The sequence below is a fragment of the Folsomia candida genome, unplaced genomic scaffold (assembly GCF_002217175.1).
Source record: "Folsomia candida strain VU population unplaced genomic scaffold, ASM221717v1 Fcan01_Sc002, whole genome shotgun sequence".
In the NCBI taxonomy this organism is placed as follows: Eukaryota; Metazoa; Arthropoda; class Collembola; order Entomobryomorpha; family Isotomidae; genus Folsomia; species Folsomia candida.
This window is the reverse complement of record NW_019091194.1, coordinates 12,259,431-12,283,260: the sequence shown is the minus strand read 5'-3', so window position 1 is coordinate 12,283,260 and position 23,830 is coordinate 12,259,431. Positions and strand designations below refer to the sequence as shown.

Genomic DNA, 23,830 nt, shown 5'->3' with positions numbered 1-23,830 from the left:
ATTAAGTGTATACCTTGTATTCTACTACTCTTCTCCAGAGAAGCTAGTTGTCAATGAATATCAAACAAACTGTCATTAACGAACCACCAACATATAATCTGACCAGGATGTGCAGAGGGAAAAATCCTCATACCCATATCGTCCTTATATTTGATAGCAATAAGTACTATTCTATATTTATACATACTCACTCTGCGTGCTAGTCTATACAAAATGTGTTATGCTATTCAAATTTAATTCAAGCTTCCACTTAAAATCACAATTATTTTATTTTCGAGAAAGTAATACTAATTGTCCAGGTAAGAATGCGGATGATTACCTGATATCACTCTTTCGCATGGGGCAGACATCCCAATAGAGTTGTTGGCAAAACACTTGTATTTCCCAAAGAATTCAGGGCTGGCAATAAGCGTGATGCTACTGCTCAATCCTTTGCTCTGAACTTTCTCCAAGTAAGTACTGTTATCGAGCATCCAAGCAAAATCGACTTGAGCAGGATTGGACTCAACTTCGCACACCAGCATCATCTCATCATCAACTTCCTTCGGGGATATCGTGCATTCTGGGATGTCTGTTTTATCGTAGAGAAAAACACACATTACAACAGGGTACAAAGTATAATAAAAATAATGAATTGACGTGACTGATAATATCCTCAGCATCAATCAAACAGAAATACTTTGTTAACAACAGCTTACACTGCACGTTGAATTTGGCTTTGGTGGAAACATTCCCATGCTTGTTGTACGCAACGCATTCGTAATCGCCTCCCATTTTTCTTGTAAATTGAGTATTGAAGAAAAGTACAGCACCATTTGATACATTTTCCGTTCCATATTTCCAGAAATAGCTTGCCTCTGGAATTTAAAGTATAATTTCAATCGTGAAGAACATGATCAATGATTATTAGTCATGGACTTTATGCATGTGAAATGTGAATATGATATTGTTCTTTATTGCGCCAATGGGATGAAGATAATGGATATTAAGAGTTCAAATACATAAAGAAAACATCAAACGTTCTTTATCTCCAAATAGAGATGAGACACACTCAAGCACCCAAATTTCTGCATTTATGTATCTGAGCTTATTTCATCTTGTTTGGAAGCGAGTCAGTTTAATTATACCAAGCGCATGGATTTGGGATTTTAATGTAAATTTATAACCACTTAAGCAGCTGAATTAATCTCTTGAAAGGTGTGCTAATTCGGAAGTAATTCGTGTATCTGTTTATATAATCAAAATTTAAGTAGTGCTAATATTGTTATTATTACCCGGGAAAGCTTTGGAAGAACATGTGACTTTGTCTGGGATTTCATTCTCTGTATCAAAGAAACAAATATGAAATAATTATGTATAAGAGTAGGCATTGTTAAATGCACATTCTGATTTTCTTACTTACCCACGACATCAATCATGGGTGATGATAGAGTGATTTGCTCAGGTGGATCTGAAATTCATTAATTATTGGATTTTGTGCCAGGTATGTATCGTGGAGAATGGGCTTTAAGTAGTCATAATAATTTACAAAGGGAAAAGCAAATTGTAACCTTCCTCTCCTCCTCGTCGATACTGGGAAACATACCGAAACATACCGTGTTGTGTGCCTTGCTTTACACGCAATAAACACAAAACCTAAAGGTTTGTGAGATGACACGGAGAAAACTTGTGTTCTTCTCCTGCTCTCGCTCTCACTGCCAATCTACTCAAGTGGAAATTTCTTTCTAACGACTTTCCATACTTGCAGTATCGCATGTTCCAACATCGTTAGCCCGCACATGAATACACGCGTTTATTATTGTGTCTCCCCTGGTTCGGCTGTTCACAAAGTTACGCCAAGGAGCAAGCACGATTCGAGTGCATCACAAAATATGTGTAATATTCAAATTCAAGGAAAAATGCACACTGTCTAAATCCTCGACAACCTTGAATACGTAGTATTTGATAAGAGGGGAAAAAGTTATTTCTATACAAAACTGATTCTTCAGCATAAACCATAAGTAAATTGGAGCTGCCTCCGAAGCGAGTTTGTGAATAGTGGATACGAGCAGTACTGTTGGAAGAGGGGAAGATTTGGTGGTGAAGAAGGGGTGTACAAACCGTCATTGAAAAATAACTTACACTCGACGTGAAAGTGCGTCGTGCTAGAAACGCCAGCTCCGACACTGTTTGAGGTACTTTGACAAGTGTAATTGGCATTATCAAGTTGGCGATCAAGTTGACCATTCGGCCACGCTGTTAAATTCCAAAAGAGGGTGGACAGGACTGACTCAAAATCGCTTTTGGTCTGATCCGGTGGCAGTGTTGTGGTCTTTATCGAATAGAGTTCCGTCTCCCCGATCGGCAGCCCGTTTTTCAACCAAACGATTTCACACAAGGGAAAGCACTCCACGTGACAAGACAGAAATACTTCTTTGCTCGTTGTTAACACTCCCTGTAAATGGTGAAAATTTGAGTTAGGAAAAATTAACTCTAATTCTAGCAAAACTGTGCGTCAACAATGCATGTTCTTACCATGTATGGTTGAAGACGACCAATAAACGTGGGTGGAGCTGTATATAAAAATTTGTATTTGTATTTTTTTGTTTTCATATAAATAAAAATAACCCGCTATTATAATCCGATCATCAAAATCCAATTTTAGCCCTACTTCCTTTGCTCCCTGACATTTGTATTAATAATTTATGTTACGTGACTGACCCCAAATACTTACTTTTGTACATGTATGAATTATGACACATGCAGAAACGCAAAGGGCAGTTGCAAATTTGCAAAACCTGAAACTCTTTATTAGCGATCAATGAGTACGAGTTTATTTTGGTGAAAGTCCCAAGAGGTACAACACCTTACTTTCGCTACATAGTTATGAGGAGGGAAAGGCTTCACGTGCAAGCTCAATTTTATGTCAACTGGAATCACATCATCATGCAACAACGGCCTCTTTTTGCTTATATTGCACGAGCGTGACAGGATTGAGGTAGTTGACCAGAATGCATTTCATCTGATATCATCCACCCACACAGTCAAGTTTGGGACAGTTTCTTGGCACGACTTTTTCCCCACCGCTACAAAACATTGATGCACTTAAATATAAATGGAGAAAGTCTTCGTATTTGTTAGGTATTTCACTAACACTTACTTACTAAGCTTCATCTATGCATAAGAAACCATGAAATGAGATGCAATGACGACGACATATTCAGGAGTTTCCTTCGTATAAACTTTTGTGGGGAGAAAGTGTTCATTGTAGTAAAAAATAAAATTTAATTGCATTGTTTTGAAGAGAAATATCTAATGGTGATGTAATCTCATGACCATTTGATAAAATCTTCGATTGAACAAGTCACTTATTTCCTTCATACATGGGCACATGCATTATGAATTTCCATGAAGGGGTTGCTTTTATTGACTTTTTCTAACATTGCGTAGTTTATAATTTACGATAAAGTGTTGGGCGACGGTTGATGAATTAAAGTTTTTTAAACGTCCACCCAAACCGTGCAAAATAGGATATCAAATTTATGAATTTATTTATTTATAACGAAACGAAATTACTTACCAAAAACGTCAATGTTCACAGTGGCCGGAGGGGAGAGACCTAAGTTATCAGTCGGGCAGGTGAGGCATACATTACATGCTTAAGAATACATACGATAAATTCATAGATAAATGCATATATACATACCTGCTTCGTTTACAGCTTGACAACTAAAGGAGGATTTTAATGATTAAAACTTTTAAGACTTGACGACGCAATGACAGATTTTGTGGTTTTCGAGCATCCCCCACCACAAAAACCGATGCTATGATATTATTAAGCTCTATTTTCTTAGTTTTGCTCACCTAAAATTTGCTCTGTGTTCCAGCGATACCGAATACGCCGTCCAATTCATTGATCGAACATCCGGTTGGACATGAGTTCCTCTCATCCACCTAAACACCTTAGCCTCCGGCCTGCCCAACTCTTCTACGATGCATTGCATTGTCAAAGCCTGACCTTTGACTACCAGAAGTGGCTCGAACTCCAATTTTGCTGGACCGGGCGGATCTGAAATTACAGAAAAAAGCATACAATAGGAATATGTAGTTAGGAAAACGTTTAGAAAGTAATCAATTTAGCTCAATACTTATGTAAGAGAGGGAAACTTACAGTGGACATGTAGTTCAACGGGGGGCGAATGAGGACCCCAGCCTGCGCGATGTGTCACAATTCATGGATTAGGTTTTCGTTATGTAAGCAAGATAATTGAGCATTTCTTTCCAAGTAATAAAACTTTAGTGAGCCTAATGTGGGGGCGCCTTAAATACGTATGAATATTTGTATTAATCTCATTTTGTCATAATCGTCAAGGGGGATCATATGTATGTATCACGGGACCAACACCTTGAAAATGTATAAAGAGTTTGGAAGTTCAACAAATAACAGCAGACCCACCGCTTTCACCAGCTTTGATGATACAAAATGTCTTGTTCTAATTTGTCTTTTTATCTTTTCTCCTAAATGTCTCTCAATTTTACAGGAAGAGATGGAAAATCATGCCTTAAAATATAACACGTGGCGAGTTGTGCCACAATCATCTGATAATGCTGGAACAGATTTATATTATCCTGAATTTGTCAATGTATTACTATTTTGTTGGGTTTCTATTTGAAGATTATGTTTAGTTCACTGCTTAAATGATTATGAACACATAATCACGAATTAAGTTATGTACTATTTTTCTTGCAAATATTCAAATATTTACTCGTATTACGTACCTGCATCGTTAAGTCCTTGACAAGTGTAATTCCCCTGAAAGCTTCGGCCAACAGTCTCCAGCAGAAGTTTAGAAGGGTCTGTTGAGCATGAGAATGCCTTTGTTAATTTCAGGATATGACACTTTACGGACTTATTAAAAGTTAGTAATTAAATTAAATTGCTGACCAATGTCGCAAAGGTCGGCTGCAGTTTCCACGTCCCTTCCGGGTGCGGATGTCGTGATGTTGGGACACTCGGGAAGTTCTTTGAGTAAATCTCCATCTAGGTACCATCGGACGGCATCGAGGATTGCAGGATTTCCCGACTCTACGTCGCAAGCAAGGGTAACATTCCGCTCCTCCTGCTCCCAACATTAAAAAACAACCATGGGGTTAAAGTATTTAACAGTACATAGTATGTACAAAATAGGAATTGAATGAAATAATGGGACTTTTCCGTATAGCTTAAAGCACAGCTACCTTTTCTCAGGGTCGATTAAAATAATTCCAACTCATGATCAGTTCATTTGCCCCAAATGCACCAATTTTACTCCAATGTCTCACACACAAACATGTCAGGAAATTTATCAAGGATGAAAAAAATGACTATAAGGACGAAGACTATAGAAAAACGGAATTATCCGAAAAAAGGACTGAAATCGGACTGCAAATAACCTAAATTGCAAAATCTGTTGTGATGAGACATTTCCATAATTGGTACTGTATTTTAAAATTCATGGTGTATTATTTCATATTTATGTATCAAGTCTATGAATACAAATCCTATTCTTCTTCCAATTGTCTCAACTTTTGTCATTTCTAATAATAGTCAGACCTGTTCTTTCACCGGAGTGGCTGGCTCCATGCCCAGGCTGACGTGAGGTTTATCTACAAAAGTACACAAAATATTATAGACAATTAATACAAAAAATATACAATAATAAGCAAGCATCCAACTACTTTGCCAACTTTTTTTTTTCTTTTTGAGAACAAGGTGGTGGTGTTAATAAATAACGTGTCAAAATTTAAATTTAAAACGCAAAAGTTTTTCAATTACGTCCTCCACGGAATAACACAATGTTTTCGCATTACTTTTGAACGACTTCTGTTCTGAGAAACAGAGTCAATTACAGCTGGTGTGAAGAAGGAGGAGAATTGGAAAGAAAATCCACAAACTTATTAAAAATTAATCCCTGCAATCAGGTCACAAAGGAATGATTAAAGCCTTCTGCTAGATCGATCCCACAGGAAAATTTGTGGCGTGTGAAGCTCAGATTTTTCATCTAGCGAACGGAAACAAAGTCTAAACTTTTATTTGTTAACTACTACGTACTCACTCACCCTCCCTGCTTTAGGCTAGGACTTCCTACTTGCTTTTACTCTATATTTCCAGCTCTGACCCATTATTCCTACGCCCTGCATGTCGCCCACTCTTCTCTAAACCAAACCTACTTTAAAGTTTCTCAATGATCAAGAAGATTAAGCAAAACCCCCAATTTTGTAGTTTTTGCACCATCTTACCACCAGAATAAAACAAGTTTGCATTGGGCTGTCTGAGAGCTGCTGAACTCGAGTGTGTGATTCGACCCAGAGGCAAAAATATCAAGAGAAAGTTCTGTTTTACAAAGTGAGCTAGTTCGTCGCATATTTGAGCCTTCTATTTTATGCTTTCTCCACAAAGTATTAAAAGAGTTTGATATTGCTAAAGGAAATGAAACTTCCTCGTCTAAATTTTTACCCAAAGTAGAATACTCGAGTATTTTTAAGAGTTTTCAGATGTGCAAATCCGTTTTGAATTAAACTTGGTGAACATCTACATATCTACGTCCAGACTTCTTGGCAAAACGTCAATTCAAAGTTGTGCGTGGTGTGTGTGTTAACTAACTGGGGCCGCAGGTTACGTCTTACACTCTTGTTGTCACTGCAAATATAATGGTTCAGCTAAACATATGCTGAGTTGAGTTAACAATAACTACAAGTGAAAGTTAAGAATTCGCCATCTTCATTTTTATGAGACCAACTTTTAATAGGATTTCTTTGTAAAATAAGTCTAAACATTTCCTGGTTATATTTCTTTTGCCAAAAGTTTTTAGAATTAAAAATTGACATTGTTTTCCTTATTAAGGATAACTTGTGCATACAGAAACTGAGGGGGATTAAAAGTAAGAAACGAAAGGTGGCTAGTTGGTTGGTTTGCAAATTTCTCATTTTAAATAATTTACAATATTTAGCTGCTCAAACTTACACAGAACGTTGATGTATGACATGGATTTGGACTGGGTTTGGCCAACCTGATTCTGCACAACACAATAATACACCCCCAAATCTTCTCGGGCCACGGCTTTCACCAAGAGAGACGGTTGCTGAATATTTCCTCCTTCGTAGTTGGCCAGGTCATTCACATCCAACAAGTCTCCATTTCGATACCTGAAATACCACAAGAGAGACGGCATCACTTAATTGGTGAAACTGATATGAGATGAAGTTCCTGGGCAGAAGTGAAAGTACGTAAGTGGTGGTGTACAGTAACGCCGTATGTATTCAGGTTGCAGAGTGAAGTACTTACAAAACAAGGTACCTATACACCACTGGTCGAGTGGCATGACCAAAATAACCTTGACATGACGACATCACATCGTATTTTATTTAAGAACCATTTATGTACATATGTACACTATTTATAGGCTCAGCCCAGAATGAATGTGCCAAAAGCACACACAACACAAACAGCAAGACGACAAGAATGTATGCATTGTAAAGTTTGTCATAAAACGAGGCCACTTGGCATAATGTCACCAGGAATTGGGCATAATTGTTGTTTAGACCAGCAGCTAAGTATGACAAAATAGATATACGTGTATACAAGGCTGTGGTGAATAAAGGGAATGATGAGATATCGATCGTCGCAGAGGTCACAGCGGGATGGCTTCTCGGGATGATCCTTGTCATGGGGGTGATGGATGGCTTGGTTTACGCCCAACCCAAGCACAAACGCATTCACAACATTTTCTTTCTACAAACACAAACTTAAGTTAAGAGGAGTCACTTTCTCCTCTGCATGGCCACCCGCTCTCTATTCCGTATCCATCGCCCACAATCGCCAGAAACCAATTCTTTTCACGACGACTTTCCATTCTCCCATTTACCAAACATGTCGAGGAGTGAAAGTCCACGCTCAGAAAAGTTGTTTGTTCCCAGAAACTACACAGCACAGCGGCAAACCACTGCTGAAATCATGAATCGTAACTCCATGTTATTTCATGAAATGAATGAACAAAATAAAAAATCTATTTTTTTTTGTTTGGGCGAAGGATAAGTAAACTGCGGGGTGGGTTTCTTTTCATTCTGTTTGGAAGTGTTGACTAGTGTGTGTTGTGTATCTTGCAAACATGAGAGAAGGATGGTGAGAGAATTCAACAATGTCAACAACCAACTAATCCTAAACTGCATGGCTATGTATATATACATTACATACATATGTACGTAGTGTACACGATAGCCCGACATAAAAACTGCAGAAAAGAAGGTCCTGGTCCAGCCGACCTAATACAGACAACTCACCCAAGCAAGCTTATGACATAATGTAGTTCATTGTGTCCTGCCTCCCATGGAAAGCATGCTGGTGCGTGGGATATAATATAATAGTATTGAATTCGTTACGTAAACTAAAATCTTGTTAGCGGAGGAGGAAACATGACTTTGAAGAATCGTCCCGTCCAGCGCTCCGTGATGAATGTTCCACTGTCCTTTGCCAAATTTTTCGATTGCAACCGAGTCGACATACAGGGAATTATTATTGTTGGGCAGGAAAATGTGAGAGCATATGCACACATGTAGGTTCTCAAATAATCCAGCGAAATCAAGCTTTCATGCAGAGCATCGCAATGTCAACAAACACCAAGTTTTCAATTTTCCTGGATTTACAAGGCCAGATTTCCGTTCTTCTTCCCACACAAAAGACAATAAAGGCGACGGGGGCCATTCTGAAGGTGTCGGGACAATTTAGGATTTCAACGCCCACTTTATCTTAACCGAACGTGATGAAAGACACCATACAGTCTTCCTGTCCAACTGTCTTATGTCAATGTGGACAAAGTTTCTCTAAAGTTAGTCAACTCTTGCAAAGCAGCCCGCACCAAAATACTTTGGTGTATATTTCAATATGCCAGTAGCAGACCGAGATTTGATTAATTTACCAAGTGTCACTGTACTTTTGTAATAAATCTTACGGACAAAACAATCCAGCAACAACCAGGCAGAAGTGGTGGTGGCATGCTTAATAAACTCTCGTGATATTGCTAAATATTTGCACTATTATTCTACAAGGTGATTATTACGCATACGTTCAGGTAGATTGACTTGATTATTAAAAATTCCCGCGTCTTTTTAAAATACTTTCCAACATCAGAAAATGAAATAAAAAAGTCAATTATTTTTGTGTACTCGGTCAATAGTGTTGCAGGCGGAAATAATAATATTAGATGAACTCTTTCCCCAAGGATGTCCTCCTAAAAATGTAAAAAGTGTATTACTTTCTCCAAGAAAATTGCTTCTTCAAAAGAATTGCCCAGTCAATCTAATAAAGGTGAAGAGAAGATGATCCCTCTTATTTCCTGAGATTCGTCCGTTTCAAATCATTTCTGAGATAAGGATGGGAAAACAAGCGTTTGCTTTAGTGCTTATGACTCTTATCTCTCTCTCTCTCCCTTCATCTTGAAGTGGATGAGCACCAACTTGGATTGGATAATATTATATGTGCACACACACACACATATATAAACACACGAGAAAGAGAAAGCGAAGGAGTGAGTGCAGTCTACGTAAACAGAGAGCTATCCTCAGATTGGGGATAGAACTTGATAAACAATCTTATCTCCAGACGACAATGCCAGCTCTCTACCAGTATGTACGATATGAGAACGTACACATATCCGTGCTTGGATCGTATCAATGCGTACGAGAGATGAAGAAATATAAGCTCTCCGTTGCTTCCTCGGCTTGGCCTGTTTGCACTGGGACTTTCCTTAACAATGGACCGGAAACAGAGTGCCACTCCTCCAGAATCTGCCATCCAGCCTGGAATTATTTACCATTGACATGCAATGCCCTTGCTTCTTTCCTTTCTCAGTTTTTATTTTTCATTTGGCAATGGTCACCACCATTTGGCCGAGAGTTGCGAGATGTTGAATAGACAACGCGGGCAGGAGACAAGGGTGCTTGAGCTCCAACAAGACGCCGTCATCGTCAAGGAGTGGACAACTTATATGATTTTGCAGAGATTGCACGCGACTCTAGAAGATGCTGGCTTGGTTAGTTACACATACATACATGTAATTTATATACGTAGAATTATTCAATATGATATGATCAAAGCAGGGAGAAAGGGAGACATTAATTTCATTTTCAATAAGAACGTGTAAAAGTTTGAAGCACAACCTTTATACGAAATTCCACTCAAATCAACAAAGTCTCAAAATTTTAAAACACAAACACATAGCTTGCGTGTGTGTATGTATGTTTGGATTCTGTTGACATTGGGGATAGAATTGCATATCCATGCAGGCTGGTGAAAAGAGGGGAGATGAAGTACAAAGGGTGGCCCATACGATGACAATATTAGTCAATAGAGCAGATATAATAATAAGAAACACTTTTACATAAAGACGTGATAAAATCCACTTTCACTATCTGTTCAATATTCCTCATGCTGCACTTCATCGATTTACAATCCGGTTGTAGCAGGGTGACTGTGGAGAGTCGTATAAGATCACTATTGAAACAGCCATTCCCCATGGCATCAACCCCTATCTTTCTGGAAGTGTGAATTGAATATCTCATCATCCACAGTTTGGCCACCATCGTCATCGTGTCCTTGCTTCATCCAATCTCGATGAGGGCCGGGGCGGCTTTCTTGGCAGCACAATAACGGGCGCTGGATGGATATTGGAGAGCAAGTGGAATGCAATAAACAATATAGAACTGCAGGTTACATCTTGCCAAAACTATTTCAATAATGCTTCCTACAAGACATTAAATGATGTGCATACGTTCATATAAAACGCAGCAGAAAAGGCTATATCAAATTTTGCTGGTCCTAAAGTGCAATGGTATTGCATACTTTGTTATGAGAGAAAATATTACGCGATTTGATGTGTCAGTACAGTTCATTCAAGTCCTTTCTACACAACATTTGCTGCAACTGCACTTTTACCCCTTTAAAACCTACATACAAAGCATTAGGGCTGGGAATGATTTTTTTTCTAGACCTCAAATCCCAAGGGGCTTTCTCTCACATCCACCGCACCACTCTGCCTCTGCCTCCTCATTCATCCACTTTATGACAATAATGACACGACCGCACCACCGCCAGTACAACTGCATCCAACCAACTTCTTCTTCTTGTCTGACGTGTGATTCAATCTCTGAACCAGCAAGATATCCACATTTAGTTAAATGGATGTATCGCCTGGAGGCCTGTTTAGATGACAGAATGGTTTTCTCCATCAGCTTTCCTTGTTTGCCTTCCATCAGCCATACACTCGACCCACACGGCAGGCCTGGCACACAGCCGCGAGAACGAGACAAGGGGCAGGCAGGGAGAAGATCAGATTATGAGTTATGATCAAGGATGAGTGCTCGTTCATCTCTTCCTGCTTTTTTTACTTTGCTTTCTCCACCAAAGTCTCTTCGCCCCCTTCCAATTCATAAGATAATGAAGGTGATAAAAATTTTATTTCAGACACCCCTCAGCCTTTAAAAATGCAGATTGTTTTTATTATCAACTTTTATCTTGGCAGCTTGGTGGCGGGTGTCGGAGTCAAAACCATGCTGGATGTTTTCTTTAGAGAAGTCAAATTATACGACGTCTTCGCCTCAAACCCCGCGTGCCATACGCACATATGTATAGGCACCCATACCCTTCACTTACAAGATGGAATCCAGAGAATAATAAGAACGGGGGTTTCGCTGGGATATAGCTAAACCACGATGATATTAACTTTTGTGGTCGTTCACAGTTATGAACAGCAGAAAATTATACTATCTGCAGGGAAATTAGAAAAACTTTTTTTCTTCTTATTAATGGCTTATGCTTTATCGTACGAAAGTCATATCTTGTCACAGCCCTGAACTTGTAAGGAATAATCTTGAACTCATTAGCAAACTCACGTCGGGTAGAACAAATCACCAGAAATTATTGATTCTCAATAAATGAAAATGTTCTAAATCTAAATGAAGAATGATTTTCATTAAGTGAAACGAGTTTCCCTTTGTTTACACCCTTTTGACACCAAGTACACCGTGAAACTAAGAAATGGTTTTAATTTGAACAAACACCATTTGAGAGGGAAAGTATATATATTGGATTGGACAGTCCAAATTGTCTGCTAAGCTAATCCTAAGCTAGGTAAGCTATGGACTGGCATTCAGCTCGACAAATTGGTTGGCACGTAAATACGAAAGGTTGAATTGGACCATGGATTACAAAAGGGAGGCAAAATAGGTGATGATGGAAATTTGCTCAGTCGCAGGGTCCAACCTCCATTTATTCTTATTCATGATAATCATGTTTTTAACGCAACAGCTCAGCTCTTTGTAATTTTAGTCGAGTCTCCATGGCCATGCAGCCCAAACAGTTTCCTGGTTCAGTGGGTTGTAAGAAATCAAGAGGGAAGGAAAGCCGGTACCACGGACTGACTGGAGGTAGTGCAGTGTAACGCAGTAGGCATAGTGAAATTAAACTGGAAATGAGACTGAGCTACTATTTGCTTAGTGTTGTGGCTTCTCCTTCGTCTTCTGCTCTTCCTCCCTTAACAATTCGAGTAATTAGGTTTTAGCTTAATTGAAAATTTTAATGGGTTGGACTAAACTCGACATTTGAATTTTCAAGGGTAGATGAATTAAAACCCTTTTTGTTTAGCTTAGTGAAACAAAAACACTGCCGATCGAGAAGGGTTTTAAATTGGCACTCTCGTTCGCAGTGAGGAAACTTTAAACAATTTTTTAAAGGGATATGCGTAAATATCCAAAGTTGAAAACAACGTTGAATAACTCTGCAACTCATGAAATCAAAATCATAGTCAGGTTGTCAGGCTGGATGATACTGACGAAATTGGACAACCACTTTAACGGCTCATTTACTTGCAATTAGACGCAAACATGATTGATTGATTACACGAGCTACGCTTCTTGAATAAATGTGATAAAATACTCGGGGCAGAATAATAGATGATTTCCGAGTAATTACATTAAGATGGGAAAGAATGGGAAAATTGAGATTAGACGACGAAAACTTACCATCGTACTGAAATCAGCTCTGGAGGGTTGGCATCCACTTCACAAAAAATTAGAATATCGCTTGTCTCGTTCACAGTAACATTTGCAGGAGTAACGTCCACGACAGGTGCATCTGAAAACAGAAAAGTTCAATAAATGAAATACTTTAATTAAATAAATACGTTTAAATATTTATGGAATTTCGAATGATCTATTTTCTTATGTGGGACAAATGAGTGACAATTCCGTTTTAGCTGCATAATCGTGTGTACATGAACTTTTCGAAATATACACATGACAAAGAACAGCATGGGTGCAAAATAATGATCAATGTTACCAAACAATGGCAAGTAAGAGTAAGCTCTCCCTCAATTCGACATGAATAAGTTTTACATTTAACCCGAATTCTTTTCTTATGAGACAACATTTTCCAGAAATTAGAAAAGTTTTTCGTTTCATTCGCATGAATAGCTTCATCTTCTGTTGTGGAATGGAATGTGCGTTTCTTTTTTGCGGCTCAAATATTTGACTGATTTCCTTCTTCACCGAGGAGGAGACGTAACAGTGCAACTTTGTGAGTTTTTTTATATTTTTTGTCTGATACTCAAAAAAAATTCAGAGAGAGATGGAGAACTCACTATGTACACATAAAAATGTATGAGAATATGTAACCTTCTTACTCGTCCCTTGTTATACATTCATAAACATTACATAATGTTTATTGTACGGCTATTTTGTCAACAACGAGTAGGCGTACTTATTTGTAATTTTACTAAAGAAATACTGCAGAGAAAGGTTGTGTAAGCAGGTATCCACATATTTACATACGTTAACGCAGTTAATATGCGTACAAAATGCTTGCCTCCTCTATATATGTATTATATTTATATAACTTACACATCACATTACTGAAATTTCTACTATTTCAATTCTGCCCTGCATTGTCTCGTAAATTAAAAGTACGACATTTGTGCGTTGTGTTAAGTTCTAAAAAAAGACAGTGGAGAAAGGTAACGTAAGGTGGAAAAGCTGGAGCGGAAATCTAGAAAGTTAAAATGAGTAAACCACCACCCTGGTAGACTTTGTGGGTTTGGATGGTGGAGCCCAGGTTTGGTGGGGAGTTTGCTTGACTGAGCACGAAAATGAAGCAGGTTTCTCTCCCACACTATTCCCATCCATTCCAAGAAAAACTGAAATTCGAAGATTGCTTTCACCCATCCATGACTCGTACCAACCTTTATTATAGGCGAGGCAATGTTACTCGCTGCACGGTGTACAATGCCACCGCATCCCCATCCGCACACAAGAACAAGATCAGCTCCGATCCCTTGCATCACTGACCACACTGTTGCCTAATAATGGATTTGATCGCCATCGAGGCAACTTGGGCGATATAGTGAACTGCAAAGTCTGTGAACTGGAGAGAAGGAGGGAGAGATACCAGTCCAGACAAGTCGCGGAACACAACTTTCCTTCCTTTTACTCACACTTTCGTATGCCACCCCAGTCGTGTAAATACTACCACAATGCGATACGCCAGTTTTGATACATTGTCAGGGCCAATAGTTTGAAAATCGAGACTCCGTGACCGCTTTTACACGGGCAGTTCTGTGGTAGCAGCACATTACTTAAATAATGAAAGACAATGAAGTCGGGGGTTCAGCACAAGACTGCAAATTTATTTTCTTGTGGGTTCGAGGAGGCAAAAAAGGATGTCATGCTGTATCAGTCGAGATCGAAGAAGATTTTCCCTTATTAAAAATTTAATCTTTTCCACCAATTGGCATGAAATAAATTTTGCGCGTTTACTTATTCCAACTTATTGCACAAACTGATAAAACTTTCTTTGGAAAACACTTACAATTAACTTGGAGTTTCACGGATGTGACATAGGGAATTTCTCCCATGGATTCCATTACTTGGTTCGTTGTTTGACAGGTTATTGTGACACCGTTGTCATATCGGTTGGCAGTGAATATCATTCTACTTTGCGTCTCATAGGTTCCATCCGCCTGAAATAAAACAAAATCCATTAAGTGTGACGTTGATTTTGCAATCCCCAGATTTGCCAATATTATTTTTAGTAGCATATTTAAACAAAAATAATATTATCAGCACACACATGCTACACTCTGAAAAATATAGTGAGCTACACCAAAGTAATTCACGAAGCTACACACAAATAACAACAACTAAGCATTACATCAGCAGGTGATTATTTGAGCAGTTGTGTCGTGGTAGAGAAAAACTTTCTCCAAATTGCTGACTTTCTCTATTTGACGAGAATACACTGAGTCGTGGACTCATTAGTCAAGAAAAGAAAAGTCACAGAGTGAAAGGCATTCAAGAGATTAGAACTCATCCCGAAGAGAAATGAGTCCAATTCAGCGCGGGGAAAGCAGTCGTCTTCACGAACGCTTATCTTCCAATTCCAATTTCCAAAAGGTTTTCATCAACAATCTCACAAGATCTTAGCTTCTCTCTGCCTCCATCTTTCTTCTTGGAGACAGGGTGACATTATCCTTTTCTCGTTGCTAATACACTCCCCCTTCCACTGATACAGTCTAATCGTGAGTATTTCACATTAGAATATCGTGCAACCTTAAAGTTAGTTACAAAAACCTGATATCTTTCCCTCCACATATCTACGAGTGCTGCTATATATTTCTACCTGAGATGGACCAAAAAAATAAAATCCATTCAATCGCAGGTCTTACGTAAGAGATAAATATATATTAATCAATCAAACAGAAAGGACGCATCATCCAAAAAATCCATTTCTCTCACCCTACGAAATACTACGAATCAATCAAGCCAAGGAAATTGCATTGTCGTTTCAAGTTCACTTCACTTTTTATTACCGACCAGACAAGAGGACCGACCACAATCAGAACACAGCCACAGATTCATTCGACAAGACGACCGGACTGAAGTCACCAACATACGTAGGTACATGCACACACGAGACACGGCATGGAGGATGTGTCGTCCACTATGTGTTGCAAACCAACTTTCAGTGACCATTATCCACTTCAATGAGGAGGAAGCAGTGGACTTTGTCGTGATACATTTTCTATTTTCTTTTATCAAGGAGATCTTGCCCACCATTTTTGGAGGACACGTTATTGTCCGCTTCTCCCCACTGATAATATGATGGGTCATTCAGGTCATGTACAAATCTTTTACCAGGCATAATTGGATTTCCTTTTTTCTTCCTTAACAAACAAGAAGCAACGGGCACACAGAAGGAAAAGTCTGGAACCAAGCTGAATCCAAGCAACTGAGCCTAACCAGAGACCAAAACAAGGAAGGCAGGAAAAGTTGGGCTCTGATTTGGTCTCGGGGGAATCCACTAAACGACATTAACATGTATTCTTGGTTCATATACTATTTCACTACTATTCCACTTTCACCCCTTCTTCAAGATCCGCAATTTTTCAACATTTTCTCTCCAGTGGAGACTTGGCTTCTCCCGAGTGCGTGTTACATAACCAAAAACCTAGATACCCCTCCAGGCTGAGAGCCTTCGAATTGACCATTATGAAATTGCGACAAAGCAATTTACCGCCTCAAAAAGTTACAAATTGTGACATGGAACATGAATGTACACTGATTTGTAAATTGACGTTTACAAGTCATAATGGTTTAGTTTCGGTGACTATCCCTGGTTTATTTGATAAATGCACTGTATTTTGTAATCATCACCTCTACCTTGCAAAAAATAATATAAATACTCATCACTACTGACTCTGTTAGATTTTCAGGATTTTAATAAGTAACTTACCTGGCTGACTGTAACTTAATTAAACAAACTAGTTTGAAAAAATGCAAAAAAACTAAGCCAATGTACTCTGTTTAGGAAAATACCGTTGGTCCCAAGTGCTTTATTTTTTCATCCATCAACACTAATTACCTACTACCAAACTTTCACTCTAAATTTCTAGCCATGTTGTAGCGCAGTTAGAGCCAAAAATGGCTCCCTTTATCATTTCTAAATTACAGATCGTGCGGAGAGATTTCGGAAAATGTCCAACGTGCAAAATCTTGAGATTGGCAACATGGGAATAAAGTTGATGCAGATGTTTTATGCAAAAAAAGACATTTTCTAATCTCGGTTTACTACCCATAAAAGCCTTCCTTTCGATTTGAATAGGCGCAAAGGTCGTAAATTTTTCGATATTTTTATGACTTCGTCAGGCAACTCAGGTAGATTTTCCTAAATTGGTGTAAAATATTAGAGTTCTGTCCAACTTTCAAAACCAGACAAGACAACTAACGGCCCACGCAGTAATTTGAATTTCAGTAGCCGTCCAGATCTGGGACATCCTACATACAGATATATATGTCAGAGGTTTTATGGCTTCTTGAGATAGAATTTTGATACCTTACATAATCGTAATAAGGATGTACATATGTACGTAAACATAATTCGATTAATTATTAAATCTAAAATTAAATAACAAATGTTCATCTAACAAGATGATAGATTAGAACAAAGGACGACACGAATAAAAGAATGTGGTATGAAACGAAAGCAGAGACCTTTTTTAAGGTGGGCCAACGGAAGTTGTTTGCCATCATTACTCTGGTTAGCACGGAGCACCACTAAAAGCTACCCAATGACAATGAAATATCTTTTGCGCTCCATAAGTTTGGAAATGGGTTGTGCCTCCAAGCTCTAAGCTGGTAATTTTCCACACTCATAAATTATTTTCGCACTAAAATAACACAATTTTTACACCAACAGCAACAACCGACACGAGAAAGTAAAATACGCCATTTGGAGAAAGTAAGTAACGGCGGTAAAGAAAGCGACAGCGAAAATACATACATGCTGCAGCATACACCACTACACTACAAATGCTTTTGGAAGATTCACTATTGCAAGAGACTGAAAAGCCATACAATTTTTTCTATGAAAATTCAATCACACAAAAATACGGAATAGTCGAGCGAGGAGGAATATGAAAATAGAAATGACAGACAGTACAGCAGAGTAAGATAATTTGGCAGCTTACCTCAATAATTTCGGATTCGATGGTGTAGTCATGCTGAAATTCAGAAATATAGAGAGAAACTTAGACGTTTTGATAGCAACCCAAAGATTTATGCTGACAGTGAAGAGAGGAAGAGAGAGAGAGAGAGCGAGAGAGAAAAAAAGCAGAGAAAGTAGGAGTGACATTATTGGGATGATGGCACCAAGTCAAGATGATAAAAATTGAATGAAGAAAGAATTTTGTGCAATTTGTCAGCTCAAGATGTGAATATTGACAAATAATGCGAGCAAAAGGACGCGGACTTCAGAGAGTTGGAGAGAAAATTTTCTATTTTGGTAAAATGAAACGCGAACAGAATTTAAATATAGAATTTTCCATCTGGTTATCTGTAATGGTAATTCTGGAAATGATTAAGTGAAAGCCATCATTTCCAACAAAATTATTCTGGCAATTTTCGTAATCATCACCAACCATTTTCAATGTAAATTGGTTGGCCACCATGCCCGAATAATATTGCATCAGCACATTTGCAAAGGAACGTGGAGATTCGTACTAGATTGGAAAATTAATGAATTCATCGTTCCTAGGAAATTAAAAAAAGCAGCCGGGCAGAATTGTTTTTTTTCGCTACCTCCATCGCCTCAAGTCTTATTCGTCTCCCACACGTTCTTTCAATCTCACTAAAACATTCAATTCGTTCCGAATGAACAATACCTCCGGCCAGTAAAATCATGAGATAAATTTTCGACTTTCCGCAAACCTGAAAATATTTTTGCGACATGTCACTGAGGGAGCGACATGGGATTATTGGTATTGGAAAGCACATTGGAAGAGAGGAGCTTTACTTGGGTCGTCGGATCCTTTGATGCTTGGGATATGCTGTGTCCGTTGCTTGGCATGTCCCAGCTTCTGAATGAAAATGAAATCCCGTCCTTTCTCGCAAAGAGGAGACTAACACTTCTTCTTCCACTGCTATTTGGGCTTGACTAACGTAGATGTGGACTGAAACGCTGCAAATTTGGCCGTAAATTTCTTCTGTTGATAAATGTTCTTCGCTCGCTCCACTTCTTACTCTCTACAAGTAAACTGGCTGGAGAGACGACTTCAAACTCAAACACTAACCACCACCACTACCAGAACCGCCAATACAACCTAGCACTACGTATATGCAACGGGATCTTCCCTTATTCGCCAATATGTAAAGGTTACTGCGCTTACATAACAGCACTATATGGCAGAACTACTACTGTTCTTCCAGAAGCACTACTCCATCCAGCAACCCAAGAAGAAAGTGAAGAAGGAAATGCCTGGGACACGCCAACCAGGAAATTCCTCTTACTTCCTCCGCTGCTCTCAATTTCTGGGGAAAAACGAGTCCAGAGAAAAAGACGAGAAAAATGTAATGTAAAGTGGGCTTGAGATGGAAACGTATTATGCTCACCCCATTCTTGACTCCACGCTATGTATGATGGGCAACTTTCTCTTTCATGCATCCCATTTGTTCCTCGCAAAATAAGAGACGAGGATGCAGTACATAATGTCAATTGATATTGAAAGTCTATGAGGAGAAGGTGAGGACGCCTGATATTATGATGAAAGTGTACTTTATTATGGAAATTCAGTGATTTATGTCGCAATCCATGATGCAAATTTAAATTCGAGATGATGGTGATGAAAGGGAAAATGGTATTACACAAACATATCTACGTGCATTTGTAGTATGTAGAGTTATACGTATAGCATTTCGAGTGCAAATTGGCAACGCCCAGGAATCGGTGATTCTCGTAATACGTACAGATAATAAGCAGGCGAAGAGAGAAAAGCCATCCACCATTTTTATGCAAAAGTTGAAAAAACCTCAAACTTTTTCCTTAATAACGCGATAATACTAGAGATTAATCACGATTTTATGAGAATGCGACAAAATTTGTCAACTTTTTTTATACTTGAAAGAACCAGGAGTTCTCCTCCATTTTGATTCATTCATACGAGCTGAATTTTGCTACAATACGGTGAGTAGAAGAAGCATTTTGGTGTACATAAAACAAGTCAAAAGTAGCAAACTAAACTTGACGCTCCACTCCTCCCAGTACGTGTCCTTATCTTCCTGGATTTGGTTTATTATCCGCCTTTACTACCAAATTTTTCACATCAGAGTTCTCCGTTTCTGGTGAATTTCTTACAGCTAACTTACTTTCTCTTACTTGGGGCAGCAGCAGCAGGGCAGACTATAAACACTTCTAATGCTGCATTGAAACCAAACTCAACAACATTCAATAGGAGTGTAGTGTAGCATGTCGTTGTTTTTCTTGACTAATCTGCATATAAAGTAGAACTGGCTTTGGCTGTCTTTGCTAAAGCTTCTGTCGTCGTAGTTTTTGGCTAACGACCCGAATTTAATTTCAAGATTTTGCATTCAGGAACGTGACCAAGATAACTAAATTCAATGATGAGTGGTGATCTGTCTGTACAACTGATTTTTATGGATCCATTTTATGCCCCATTCTCCTGGGAAATACCGAAAATATGAGAGTGCAAAAATAGCTTACCTGAACGGCGAGATTGGAAGGAGGTTGTGGAGATATCACGTCGGTTCCGTTGAAGAAAGTGATGGATGCGGCTGGTCGGGCGCCTTTCACTCTGCACAGCAAATTTACCACAGTTCCGTCTAAAAATAGATGAGAAATAATTAATACACCAAACAATTTTTCAAAAGTTTGAGAGTGAAAATTAAAGTAGAAAAGACCAACCTAGGACGGGGCCATCGTAACCAGTCAGCTCCCATTTGTGGGGACGGACTGAAATTCAAATAGGAAAAATTATTTATATCCCAATTAATGTCATTCTAAATTTTTAGTTGAAAACATGTTATACAAGCTTCAAGTTTGAGACTAAATATATATATTTTCAAATTTTGTCATGCGATGGTTCTTGCTAGGTATGACACGCATCCAACATTTCGCCTTATGTTCAGGGTTATCATAGGTCGTCAACCGTCAAGGGAATACTAATTGACCATAAAATTACAAATTCTGAGAAATGCGAAGAGATGGATACTTAAATGTAAATTCGAGGATATTCTAAGAAAATATTTACACCTGCACGAAGGATGAAAAACACCGTAGTCGACTTTCACCTACAAGGAGGCCAGCCTGACTTATTCCTCTTTCTTGAGTCTGATTTCTTCATACATTCATGTTTTTAGTAAGTAATGCAACACATAACTTAGAAATAAGCTATTTTAGATGCGATTTATTTTGAACCAACACGGCACCTCATTCAAGCAAAAACATATTTATATAAATAAAGTAAAATAAATTAAAGCTGTAATCGCTAAAGACCTTACTTATAAATTTTCTCATGGAGTAAAGATTAAATTCTGGCAAGAAAACCATTATTTGAAGACTCATTACTGAAATTGGGAGCTTGAAGTGGAGAGTCGTCGTCGTCGGGAGGAATCGAATGAGAAATAAATAATCCCGGATTAATCAAACTGACTTTACAATTATTTTCGTCCCATTCTCTCCCTCCTCCTCCTGCTGGTTGTCTGACCAGGAAAGAAGATGGATAGAAAGAGATGGATGAGCCAATAAAAAGACATGCTCTCATCCGGCTTAGTCTAACTAGCAGCAGAATTGTATTCGAGTTGAGTGTGTTTGTCAATGGTTCTGTGGGAATTGGCAGAGGATCATTAGAAAAAGAAGGAGGAGGGGAACGGTGTGTAATTTAGGAGGGGAAAGTCGGTGGGATCGCTGCGATGGGTGCCAAAACATTGGACTGCAACTTCCCTCCTAATCACACCCAGCACCGTGCTCGAGTTAATTCATAATATCTTCGCCAAGGTAAGAAAACATAAATTCTCTGTATACGAGTAAATAGCCTCCATTTTCTTATTACTTCGTATTGAATATTATTTCGTGGCAGATTTTATCCAACAAAGTTTAAATGCAAACGAAAGTTTATTTGTTAAAACAAAGTAACACGGAACTCGTAATTTTACGTAGCCGTAAATATGTGAACTTTGCGCTTTAAACAATTAGCAAGCTTCAAGTATATATTTACCACTTTGAATGTAAATGTTTTGGTTATTTTGCCCCGAAAATTTCGTATCTTCAAATTCCTGCCAACCATTTCTTCCACTGAGCTATTTCTTCCTCGAGAATTGATTTGTTTCTCGTGGGAAGGGAAATAACAATCGATACGTGTTTATGATCATCTTGGGCAATTGTATCACATCATCTAGTCACAAATGCGAATAAATTAAATTGAACCTATGGTGGGAACCTCAGGCCTCGAAATGTGCCATAATATTCAATGGTGTGGAACTAATTAAAGGAAAAGTATGTTAATGAGGATGGAATTAGGTTGATGGTATTGATTTTAGTTTATCTCTTAGACCAAGTGCTATTTGTTGAAACGAGAGCTTTCACAAGGGGAAAGTATCATACACCAGCAAAACATCATTTACATATCAATGACTTGTGCAATGTAACATTAGATATAATTAAAGACGTTGGCAGCGATAAACTTTCCCATTTAGGGTCTCATCTCAGGTTCCTCTCCTCTCCTGGAGCAAATAGAGCAAGAATACGAACGACCTGTGCGTATATAGCAGTAATAATGACGTTCTATGTATCTGACAATGCCCCACATAATAATAAGTATCCTGGCACTGCTGCCGTTAGTTTGTTCCAGTTTCATCCTGATTTGGATACACACTTTCTCGCAATCGCAATAAACGCCGCAGTCAGAAATACTGAGGGAACGGAAATGCTAATAAAATTTGAAGCATGCATGCATTTAGATAGGTTTGTGTAAAGCAGAATGGGTTGGTTGGTTTGGTTGCTTGCCCAAAACCACGGTGTTGTGGTGCTTTCTCTTTTACCACGAGGCGAATACAAAAGTCGCTTAGGAGACTGCCTCTTCCTGGCCCTCTGACTTTGTGTAACCCTTCATCATGACTTGGCCTGCCCCGCTGAACCATTCCGTGTTGGCACCTGGCCTCGAGTTTAATACGAACAAAGTTGAATTTAAGGCAAATGAAATGTGTAGGTTTCAAGAATTTAAATCCACGTCGTGAATGTGAGCAAAAACTGTTCGTGTATGTATCTCTGTTGGGGACCACTTGATTTGCAAATTTGCAACTCTTTCACGGATGGATAAACCTGGCCAATGATTACGAGGAGGTAGCAGACCAGAGAGATTTCCCTCTGACTGAATTTAGCTGGGCTGGGTGCATGGCTATATGGTGGCGAAAACGAATTTGGCTTGGTTCACTCTACTGCATCAAATCCAACAATGTTCCAGCGGCCATGTAGGAGCAACTTGGAGCATTATATGCAAAATTTCACTTTGGTTTTCTACCAGAATAAATTTCCACAGCTCTGCCGACTAACCTGAAGTTTTGTACAAATATTTTCCCTAATCATTAACCCGGATTGCGTATTCGTGTACAACGTAGTCGTACCTGCCAATTGCCGACATCAGGGAGTTGCTATTTAATTCAGTACACGCCATCACATTAGATTAGAAATGGTGTTGGAATAATGTCGGTCGGTTGGGATATTTAATTTGCATTTGTAACCACTTTCTAAATGGGAAATGGAGATTGGTTCATTTTAAGAAGAAACTGCATTCCCCATCCTGACTCCATAATGGGACTCTCCTCCGCTCGCTGTGTGTGTGCCCGAAGAAGAGAGTGAATTGAATCGAATCACCAGACAGGTAGGTGTGTTTAGGATAGTAATCTAACATTCCCTCTCAGTGCCTGTGGCCTGCTGGAGCTCAGCCAAGCAAGTTAGTTAGTAAAATAGTCAGTCCAC

General features: G+C 38.8%; 1 protein-coding gene across 13 annotated transcripts in view; it reads right to left on the bottom strand.

Moving 5' to 3' along the window:
- Nucleotides 1-23,830, bottom strand: part of LOC110843952 (hemicentin-1) — a 104,129-nt gene that overhangs the window by 9,281 nt on the left and 71,018 nt on the right. For 11 of the 13 annotated variants that reach the window (XM_035847098.1, XM_035847096.1, XM_035847100.1 and 8 more), the window contains exons 10-29: nt 20,759-20,806; nt 20,558-20,676; nt 18,030-18,062; nt 14,873-15,023; nt 13,033-13,144; nt 6,983-7,164; nt 5,573-5,625; nt 4,925-5,099; nt 4,759-4,836; nt 4,151-4,192; nt 3,844-4,048; nt 3,686-3,708; nt 3,560-3,598; nt 2,515-2,552; nt 2,122-2,434; nt 1,403-1,450; nt 1,275-1,322; nt 699-857; nt 320-571; nt 14-43 (exon numbers count right to left, since the gene is read on the bottom strand). In XM_035847098.1, the coding sequence (XP_035702991.1) occupies nt 14-43; nt 320-571; nt 699-857; nt 1,275-1,322; nt 1,403-1,450; nt 2,122-2,434; nt 2,515-2,552; nt 3,560-3,598; nt 3,686-3,708; nt 3,844-4,048; nt 4,151-4,192; nt 4,759-4,836; nt 4,925-5,099; nt 5,573-5,625; nt 6,983-7,164; nt 13,033-13,144; nt 14,873-15,023; nt 18,030-18,062; nt 20,558-20,676; nt 20,759-20,806 (2,148 nt within the window). The remainder of the gene's footprint in view (nt 1-13; nt 44-319; nt 572-698; nt 858-1,274; nt 1,323-1,402; nt 1,451-2,121; nt 2,435-2,514; nt 2,553-3,559; nt 3,599-3,685; nt 3,709-3,843; nt 4,049-4,150; nt 4,193-4,758; nt 4,837-4,924; nt 5,100-5,572; nt 5,626-6,982; nt 7,165-13,032; nt 13,145-14,872; nt 15,024-18,029; nt 18,063-20,557; nt 20,677-20,758; nt 20,807-23,830) is intronic. The other 2 variants (XM_035847088.1, XM_035847090.1) reach the window with 2 other exon arrangements.